Raw genomic sequence first — 10,853 nt, forward strand, 5'->3', positions numbered from 1 at the left:
AATCACTATTTCACCTCTAAATACATTATTTATTAATATCGGTCTCTCTCTCCTGCATCTCCTTTCTCTTTCTTCTTCCCTCTTTTCTCCCGCGTGTCTTCTTCTCTTCTTCCTTCTTTTCTTCCCTATTTCTCTCTCGCGTCTCTTCCTCTATTCTCTTCATCTATTTTTTTTTCTCTTCTTCTCTTCTTCCCTCTCCCGCGGGAGTTCCTTCTCTCTTCTTCTATTTTTTTTTTCTTTTCTCTTCTTCCCCATTTCTCCTCTTCCCTGTTTCTCTTCTCCCACAACCATTTCCTCCTGCAACCATTCTCTCCCGCGACGGCACTCCCCAGCATTGCACAGCGGCAGCACGGCACTCCCAAGCACACGGTAAGATTCGAAACCCTACCTTGATTTTACTTTTGATTTTTATTGTTTGGGTTTGATTTTGTTGATTTTGTTGATGTTGTTTGGGTTTGATTCGAAACCCTAGCTTTGATTCTAGCCCTGATTTTATTGTTTGGGTTTGATTTTGTTGATGTTTGGGTTTGAATTTGTTGGTCTTGGGTAGTTTCTTCGGTCTCGTTTGTCTTCATGTTTGCTTGTCTTCATCTTGCTTGGTAGTTTCTTTGCTTGTTCGGATAGTGTCTTTGGTCTCTTGCCTCTGGTTGATGTTTTTTTTTTTATAAGATCTCTCAATGTAAGAACAAAAATAAACAAATAGATAGACAGAGAATTGCGTTTTCACTTTCATCAGCCTTGTTCTTCACCACCATTAACCATATATATGAAGTCTTTATAGGATTGCATAAACTTTTCCGCATTTGTCCACTGCCAACCAAAAATCAGGATGGAAAACCATAGAACAATAAAAGAATTCAGACAATTTTTTGCGAACTTTTGTTCTAAGGACATTTCAAGACCTTAAAACATATATATTGTAGAAATCAAGGCCACAATATGAAAATAGAATTCAATGTAGAAATCAAGGCCACAATACAAATTCAGTGATGGTTAAAACCACAATATTGATATCGTGCGATGAAGTTTTGTTTATTGGATTATCTACATTGAAAATGAATATGATTGTTGGAGATTATAGGAGATTATGAAAATAGAATTAATTAAAAAATAAAAATTAATTATAAAAATATAAAAATAAAAAATAATAATATTTTATTATTATAGAGAGTGTGATGACTAATCCAATATAGACTTTAAGTTTTGAAGGATTAGCTAAAAGTGAAAAAATTACATATTTTTCAAAATTTGAAGAATAAAATAGCCAATCCAATGCCAATGCTCTAAGTGTAGTCAGAGTTCCTTTATGGGATATACTCCCGAGCAGTCCAAGCCATAGTCAAATAGGAAGAGAGATTTTGTTCTTGTAAGAAACATAAACACGATACATTTTCTGCTTTTTCATCCTAGCATTATCCTAAACAAGGTCAGAATCTGAATGCTGAGCACATCCACATCCTGACCGAATGGAAAACCAGATGAAGCTTTATCAATAAGAACATCAAATGAATTGCTTAAAGCAATCTCATCACCACTACCGTTTTTGAGAGAGCCGCAGTTGAGACCAATAATGGAATCCTTCATGGATATATCTAGGATTAGATGGTTTGACCTCTAAAGGAATAGAAGAAGGTAGAGCAACAAAAGGTTCAACCTCATTAGGACAAAGGATCCAATCACTAGACTTCAGCTATCAGAGGAATAACATTCTGCATATTTAATTTAGAAGAATGAAAAATTGTGATAAATGGAGAAGCAGAAGACGTGAAATTCATTAACCAAAACCAACGTTTGCCATCGAATTTTCCTTGAGAGATAAAGATTTCTCCAACTCCATTACAAGGAAAGAAGACATCATCTTACAATCACTAAAATCATGCCCCTGAAAATAAGAACAATGCCGAGATCTTTCATAAATCACCCTCTACCAAAAACCCACCTCATTATTAAAATCAATCTCTACACGGATCCGAGCATAATTAGCCCTTGTGTGAGTTAGAGGACCAGCAACTAAGAGTTTACCAAGACATTTCAATTTTTTTTTTTTTCCAAATAAAAGAAACACAAAAATCAGTCAGTAACAAAGGCAATCTAAATTAGACAGGAGCCATGGGAGTAAAAAACTGAAAATGGGTACACATAAGATCCAGTCTACCACAGTTCTGCACAGCTGGTCCAACAATAAATTCTCATTATTGGTAATAATTTTAAATATTAAATTGTACAGATGATACTACATCTGACAACAAACTACCTGATACAGATACCCAAACTCTGAAGTAAGAAACAATACTTTCCTATCATCAAACCTTTTTCTATATTTTTCACTCTGTCATCATATGCGGTATAAGACATTAGAAATAAAAATCAAACAAAAGAGAGAAGAACCCCACCATATCCAGCGAAAACTTTTTTGGCAGTTTGGACAGAAGAGTTGGCTTACGAGTAGCTCTTATGGGAAGGACTGAAACCCATATCCGCACCCTTCCAGGTGTATTATAGATATCCAAGCTTATTAATCATAAGCAAAGGAGCAAGTCCACCATTCCCTCGAGTTGTCACAACTGACTGGCAAAGGCTCTAATTAAATCTAAAGCAGTCAATAAATCACTATACAAGAGGCTAGAGCTATACTTTTCCTCCAACTAGCTCAACCCTGCCAGAAGCCACAATGGAAAATACGTTGTTTGGAAAATTAACTTCCAGTTGGTATAATAAACACCGGCAAAGCTTGAAGTAACTGCGCAGCATTCCGTGCCCATGAATGCATCATTCAGTCATTATTTTCAGAACCCAAAGCAGTTATAGTTTCTTGGGCAGATTGTAAGTCTTCTTAAGAAACTTTGCAGCCACCTCATCATTCCGATAACACAAAACTCGCAAAATCGTGTTTGGTTCAGTTGGATCCCATTGAGCTGAAGTCGGAGGCAATGGAAGCTTAGAGTTAGCAGAGCCAAAACTCTCAAGAATTAGATGTTTAAATTGCTCGATTAGGCTCTCTGTGTCAGTACCAAGTAGAGGAAGAATATTTTTAACTGTGGTTGAAAACTTATCTATTAAATCAGCTGGCAATCCATCCCCATTGGACCAAAATAGATCCGTGAGCAACTTAAAATCCTCCTTTATTATTTCAGAATCTTTTTGAGTGAAAGCACGAGAAGGGCCCCCAGCAAGCACAACCAACAGAAACCCATCAAAAGAAGCTTTCATTATGTCAGTAATGACCCTAGTTCTGACTCTGTCATGCACTGTTGATGAAATAATCTCTAAATATTGCTCGACCTCCTCAAGGAATGGTCCAATCCTACAAGAATAAACTTCCCCGACATATAAGCCATCCCAGAGAACATGACTTAAGTTATGGAAGATGATTTTATATGCTATTGCCTCACAGAGTTGTTGGATCCCTTCCACGCAAGCAGTTGCTGAAAGGTCAAACCTTTTCCCTGTCCCATTTGCAATATCATAAATCAGAGTGCATTCAGCATTTTCAAGATCTGCAAGTATTCTCTTCTCCAGTACTCCCAATTCTGTTCGTATTTGCTGAAAGGTATTTAGGCGAACACAAAGCTGGGGTATCCCAAAGGAGTTATCCCCATTTGAAGTTCCAACCTGCCTCTTCTGTGTAATTTGTGATTTTTCCTTCTTTCTGAATACGCCGTGGAACTTTGATCCTGTTGAGCATCTAGTCAAAGCAGGCAAACTTGGAACATAAGTACTTCGTGTCCCTGCAGATCAAAGAAGAGAATTGGTTATCATTGAAAGATTGAAATACAATTTAAAAATCAATGCAACAGTTGCACGCTGTGGAATAATACCACAGCCAGACTTGGCCTTCAATATGTAATGTTGAAGACATCTGTCAAAACCAGTCATCAATTCTGGAAGCAAAACCAGATGCATGGGAATTGGCAACAGAAAGTATGCTTCTAAAGTTTCGTCTATGATTCGTAGAACTTCAACAGCAGAAGGAGCACATCGCTCTTTGTTGGCTTGTGGATTCCAGACCTACAAAAAGGAGGACAGCAAGGTTTGGTCATGGACTAGTAAAAGGGTAAGTTTCACATATATCTTAAAGGAATAAACATCTAGTAAAAAATGACTAGTAAAGTTTTAAGTTTTGCGACAGAAGCATAGAAACTAATTGCCATTACGTAGTACATATAAAGGAAAATGGACTAGTATTACTGCTGGTTGGAACAAATTTCTATGGCACTGTACATAAGGTTGACTCAAAATATTTGAAGTTTAACAAAGACTAATCTATTAATCCCTAAACTCATAGGGGTTCAGAAAAGATACCTTAACAGACAAGGATTGTTAGCAAGTGACTAGTATTCAAAAGGTGAAAATAATATTCAAGCAAGGGGGCAATTTAAACCTAGCTTTAGAGTTTAAGGGTACATTTGGTAAATGAGATGAGATGAGAAATTCTTAAAACTTCTTAAAACTTCTTACAATTTCCATTCCAAACATCACTCAAACACAAACACTTTTCAATTTCATATCTTTAATTTTCTTATCTAATCATTACAACTTTTATAAACTTCAAAACAAAATACAAAAATCAATACAACCTTTTCAAACTTCAAAACAAAAATTATATTAAAAAATTATATTCAAACAATTTTTTAACTTTAATAATGTATTTATTTAACATTTTCTCTCATTTCCCAAAACCCAATAAAGCATTTTAAGTCAAACTATTTCACTACTATTTACAGAATTTTGAGATACTCCAAGTGTCCAAACGAGCCCTAAATTTCAAAAGTTGATACCCAGAATAATTTACCTGTGGTACTTAAAAATGAAGCAAAACACTTTCAAACTCCTAAAACTGAAAATTCATGTGCTACTTTCAAGACAGCAGGTATTTGGATGTTGTGATTGAAAAAATGGAGTTTAGACTGGCAAGTTGGAAGAGGTTATATCTGTTTAAAGAGGGTAGGCTTACATTGATCAAAACCATCTAACCCACCCACATACTTCTTGTCTTTATTTCCCCTTCCCACAAAGGTTGCCAACCGTATTGAGGAGCTACAACAGGGTTTTTTGTGGCGTGGCATGGGGGATGAGTGGTTGTGGCGATAGCAACAAGAAAGGGAGGTTCTATGCAAGGCTGTTATAGATTCAATGTTCAGTAACCTGTAACCATGGGGTGACTGGTGCTCGAATGAGGTACATGGACCACACAGAGCGTGATTGTGGAAGCACATAAGAAGCGGATGGGAGGAGTTCTCTAGACACACTTGTATTGAGGTGGGTGAGAGTTCTTGAGTCAAATTTAGGCATGATAAAAGGTGTGGAGATCGAAGCCTCAAAGACATATTCCTACCAGCTTTTGAGATTGCACGGGCAAAGAATGCTCCAATGGCTGACCTATTTGGATTATCTAGTGACTCCCTGCAATGGAATGTTGATTTATCCAGAGCAGCACAAGATCGGGAAGAGGATGCCATTACTGAGTTTTTTTACTTTATTGTACTCTACAAGAGTGATAATTGGAACTGTAGATGATCATTTGGAGCCTCTCTACGAAAGGAAGATATCTCTTGATCATCCTACCAGACCTTTACTAGCTAAGGCATGAATACCTTTTTGTGGAGGGAATATATGGAAGACTAAGGGTTTGTCCAGGACTTTATAGATTCACAGCTCATGCCTAGAAGACTGGTGGATTTTATAGCAAGTTGGAGAGGCCTCCAAGGCAACCCACAAGTAGCAACATATGGAAGATAGCTCCTATAGGTCTATATTGGTGCATTTGGAGAGAGAGAAATGATAGAAGCTTCGAAGATCGCGAGCGGACAATAGATGAGCTGAAAGCTTCTTTTTTTTTTTTTTTTATAAGTAGGATGAGCTGAAAGCTTTCTTTTTCAAAACCTTGTTCCTTTGGGCAGTAGCGATAGTACGGACTGTGTCTATGATTTTCTTATTTCAAATGTAAACCCTAGTTAGGTGTTACTCCTGTATAAGTCTAGTGTACTTGGGCTATGCCTATTAATTATTCATAAAATTTCTTGTTTCCCTATAACAAAAACTATTAATAATTAATTGAAGAAAAGTCTAAATTTTGACAAAAGAGACAAAACACCAACCCGCATCTTCCCAAACCCCAATCAAATCAATGCTGAGAAAAATCATTTATGGGGTCATCCTTCAAGATATTCTACTATGCATTATAAACAACTCGATATTCAGGGTTTTTGCACCACCACCCTCCTTTTTCTTTCTTTTGTTTTCAAGATTCAAACCTGAGACGTCCCCAAGCAAACCCCATCCCTTAACACCTAAGCCAATGTGTGGAAGCACTTTTTTACTGTTGCCCTGTGTATATTCCTGTGTATCAATACTCATTGATAGAGTATGAAAAAACTATTCTCATCAACAACAAGGGCAAATTGACTCTAGAGTTTGTCTACCTTATTTTCTCATCATGCAACTTCTTCACGTGCATGGTCACTGACAGAGTCAATGCATAAAGATGATGCAATTGCAATATAAATGTAACTAGAAGTTGTGACAAAGCAATGAGGTACAAGTGGCTCCATCCAAAGAGACCACAAAAATGGTTTTTTTTTTTTTTTTTTTTTTTTCTTCCTTTGGAGCAGTGGGTGGAAGGTACTGGCATCTGACTAAAGTATTTGTTTGTGTGGCACACGTATGATGAATAGTGAATGGTCACATTCAAGTCCTTTTGCATAAAACAGAAAAGAATAAACGTTCACTCTTTTTTTTTTAAGTAGAAGAGAACAAACATTAATCCATATCACACAAAACAGAACAGAATAAACAGCAATAACCACTGCTCCATATCCAATTTGCATGACATTAATCCATATCAGATTTGCATCTGTGGGTGCTGGGCCATATCCAGACATCAATCAAACTGAATAAAATTCAGAAAACACCATCCTATTTCCAAAACATACCTCCTGTTGCAGATTCCTGTCAGTCCACTCCTTCAGTCTGTCCACTCTTATCTCTATCCATGACTTTACCAGATTGGCAATTACAGCTTCAGCCTCATAAGGAGGCATCTCACGTATAATGGACTTCCCACCATCCTCGCTGTCCACAGCATCTTCAACTGCAATCTGCACAAGATCTTTCTCCAATTTGTCAGCAGCTCTCAGGACTTCTATCGCATCAGGAGTCAACTCACTAATACCCGTAATAAATTGCTTCAGCTCATTTCCATAGCAAGAATGAAGGGTAGCTACAGCAACACCTGCTGCAAAAGGGTGCCACCTCTTCATTATTGGACTAAAAATCTCTTTCTCATTTAGAGCCAGTTTGCTAGTGTCTTGTGCAAGGATGGAAAGGGCAGGAAGAGAACCCTTCTGGTTCTTAGATATATGCTTCCTTGAGTTCACCTTCTCCATTTTCTGCCTTAAGACAGAGCAATCAGAACCTCGAGTCATATCTCCATGGCAAAACTAAGAAGTGAGACCGTTACAATAGATATAAATGTTTCAAACATAAACTGGGGAAAAAATCAAGGGGATTCTGTATAGCCAAACGGTAACTGAAGGAAAAAGGATAGTCGCTTGAAAAAATGTATATAGTTCAAATTGCATTTTTCAGACTTTATGGACTCAAATACGGGGAATATATTCCTAACAGCCACACATGTTTTGTATTCCTATAGGCTAAGCACAGCCATAAAGTTATTCGACCACACAACTTTTACAGAAGTACATAAGCTTCTCATCAAGAGCTTCACTTCTAATTATCCATCCATACTTTTGTCACAGACAAATTGGAGGTCAGATTGATTCATAATATAAAAATAAGAAAACTATCTTGAAATGCCAATTGGCTAACAACAATTGAGAAATAAAAGGAATACAAGGAATGTTAGATTCAAGCTCAAGGAAAAGAAAAGATTCAAGTAAAGGACTGAAAATGCTATCATAGGAGTACAGGAGAATGGGGATATTCACAAACTTTTAATCGTACATGAATAATCCGGTTAAATAACGTCTCACAAAAAGGTTGGAAATGGTCATAAATGTCTTCAATTATTGCAAAGAAGAATACAAAATTGCAATGATGAATCTAGTTCCACATTATAAATATGAGAACCCCAGATAATTTGAAATATCTTTCAAGGGTTCACCAACTGATCAGTTTTAATTGATGGTCCCTGTCAATAGCCTACCATATACATCTCAAGATCAAATGGGTTGTACATCTGTTTCATCTTGCATGCATATTCATATTTAGGGAGATGATTCTAAAGAAACTTGCCTGAGCAAAAGCAGTGCGAAGTGATGATCTTATATAAGTTTCAACCCTTTCACATGTGACACTAACTTCTTTCCTGTTCCTACGATACTCATAAGAGATATCTTCCACCAATATTTTTGCTGATAATAACCCTAGAGAGACAACACTTTGCATTGATTCAACATTACCGCTGTGGAAATTGTCGTGGTAAGCAAGAAGCCGTTTCTCCGCCCAGCCTAATATCACACTCAATATAGAGCTCAAAATATTTGACGAAACAGGATCCCTTATTTCATTGGCATCTTTTTCAACTTCAATCAATAGATTATTGGATGCAAACAGCAGGTCATTTTCCACTTGGCCAGTTGCAACATAACGGTGGAATAAAACCCACGAGAAACAAAGATTATGCAGCATTTGGTTCAATCCGAGGATTACCCAGGTCTTCTTAATGAGTTCTAAAACCTCATCAACCTCTTCAATAATAGATGTATCTTCATTTATATCAAAAGATGCCTCTAACAGCATTTTGTAGAGCCTGAGGTTCAATGGAAACCCATCCGCCCAATGACATGTCTCACTTGCAGACCCGTCAAATGATCTGCAAGCAAGAGACATAACAATACTACGCAAGACTTGCATTGACTCGTTGTGTTTTCCAGTTTCTAGGGGCTTCTCTGGGGCCCCACGAATAATCTGCTGGAGCTGTTGTGAGGCAGAGTTAGTCTTCTCTAGCGGCAGGTGAGGATGCAGGAGAAGTCCCGCTTCCAGAACCTTCAAATTTTTCCTTTGCCAAGCCGCATATTCTTGCTGACTTGGAAAATCGGAAGACTTGAACTGCTGTAATAGCTCGAGTGGTAAAACCACCGACTCCATTCGTCTTCCAAGCTGATTCATGAAATAGCACTCCAATTTTTTAGTGTACCTGACTAAAATCATACGAGAAATGGAAAAACTATGGATTCTAAAGAAAATGTTTAGTGCAATGGTCCTTGCATTAAATATACTCCCCAAAAATATCGATTGAGCAAACGAGAAACTGAATATAACAGTGCAAAATTACAAGACAGTAATGACTACAAAAGGTGCCAAAATTTTTATTCATGCTCCCAAAGAAGTTCAAAGACCCTAAATATAATCCGGACTTGAGTTTTCTCTTATTCATACTATATATAGAAAAGAATGAGAAACAGTTTAATTCTTTTTTTTCCCCTGCCTTTAATTCCCCTCAACTTTCTCTGCTTCCCAAGAGAAGCCAAATCATAAAACTAATAAATAAATCAAACAACCCAAATTCATATTGTGAACAAGAAGGCCAAAGCTAGTTTATTATTATTATTTATCACCTGCCCAGCAGCGATCCTCAGAAGAGCTCTCCTAATTCTCGAATCGGTTTGCTCTGAAACCCTCATCTGGACCCTTATAAGCTCCCCAACCGTGACCGCCTTCTTCCCTCGCCCTTGACTCACCGAGTCACCGCCACCGACTCTCCTCTTTGAAGCCGACGACGTTTTCAGCCCCAGAGCCTTCTTCACCCGGCTGGCCGCAGACGAAGTCAGCGACCTCTGCAACGAAGCCGAATGCGAGATCGCAGGAGCCCGTTCAGTTTTCTCCGACTGCGGGATGTAGGTCAACGGCCGCGTACCGGTGCTCCGACAAGCGGCGACGAGGATCTCATAAGCAGTTTCTCGGAGCTCGGAGTCCGAAAGATTCGAGCCCGGGTCTTCGAACGGGCAGGGCAGGCCTTCGACCGGGTATACGGGCTGCTGCTGCGGCATGGGGCTCTGGTACTGGCTATGTCTTTTGGAGGATCCCAAAGCCCTGTCCCTGAAAATACTGGACATTGTTCGCACGCTCCGTGGGTCTCACTCTCGTGCGTTTGTGTCAGCGCGCTTTTTGGGTATTCGAGAGATCAGAACAAAAAAAGAGTACGAAAGAGAGGGGTTGTATAAGTTCTTCTGTTATCGTTGCTTGACTTTCAAGGAAGTGATGATGGCGTGACAAAGGAAGTAGAGGGTGGAGACTGGAATTTTACATAAAGGGACCAAAAGTGTGACAACCATATTGGTGTTTGCGCTTTTGCTTTGAGATTTGAGAAGAGAAGGAATTTCTGTGCGCGAGAGAGAGAGAGAGAGAGAGAGAGAGAGAGAGAGAAGGAGGTAGGGGGCCCGTGGGAGACTTGGGAATGAAAGAAAAAGTCGGGTGGTGGGTACTGAAGATGGAGTGAGAAAGAAAAGCAAGAGAGAGAGAGAGAATTTGAAGTTTGTAGATAAAATAAAGGAGTTGGATATATACTGAATTTGATGTGATTGAGATGAGAGAGACGCTATCCCTTCCATTTGGCCTGTACTGAAAGAGTATGTTCTGGTGAGAGAGTCTGAAACCAAACAACGAAGAAATAATAAATAACAAAAAAAAAAAAAAAAAAAAAAAGCCATGGCATTGTCTCTTTGTCAATAACACTCCCATCACTTTGTCCCGTTGATTCACTTTACATGTCTGATTTTAAGTATTAGATAAATAGAAATGATATTTGTATTAAATTGTGTAAGATTTGTGTATTTTTTTTTAAAAAAATATAAATTTAAAATTTATATAAATATATATATATTTTTTAATTA

The 10,853-nt window shown here is 38.0% G+C and overlaps 1 protein-coding gene across 1 annotated transcript; it reads right to left on the reverse strand.

The window, feature by feature from the left end:
- Positions 1–2,174: 2,174 nt before the first annotated feature.
- Positions 2,175–10,383, reverse strand: LOC121251052 (protein unc-13 homolog). Its single transcript, XM_041150353.1, has 5 exons — positions 9,579–10,383; positions 8,254–9,120; positions 6,933–7,388; positions 3,819–4,008; positions 2,175–3,728 (listed from the first exon to the last, which is right to left on the reverse strand). The coding sequence occupies exons 1-5, from the start codon at positions 10,074–10,076 to the stop codon at positions 2,803–2,805; spliced, it is 2,937 nt and encodes a 978-aa protein (XP_041006287.1). The 5' UTR covers positions 10,077–10,383; the 3' UTR covers positions 2,175–2,802.
- Between the last annotated feature and the right edge of the window lie 470 nt (positions 10,384–10,853).

This window comes from Juglans microcarpa x Juglans regia, chromosome 2D (assembly GCF_004785595.1).
Source record: "Juglans microcarpa x Juglans regia isolate MS1-56 chromosome 2D, Jm3101_v1.0, whole genome shotgun sequence".
NCBI classification, from domain to species: domain Eukaryota; kingdom Viridiplantae; phylum Streptophyta; class Magnoliopsida; order Fagales; family Juglandaceae; genus Juglans; species Juglans microcarpa x Juglans regia.

Bases quoted from the DNA above. Each gene is read 5' to 3' on its own strand.
- LOC121251052 (XM_041150353.1), bottom strand. From the start codon at position 10,076: ATGTCCAGTATTTTCAGGGACAGGGCTTTGGGATCCTCCAAAAGACAT. The intron at 9,121-9,578 runs GTGATAAATAAT...TTCATGAATCAG, and splicing joins TGAGGATCGCTGCTGGGCAG to CTTGGAAGACGAATGGAGTC. The intron at 3,729-3,818 runs GTATTATTCCAC...TTTGATCTGCAG, and splicing joins GAAGGCCAAGTCTGGCTGTG to GGACACGAAGTACTTATGTT.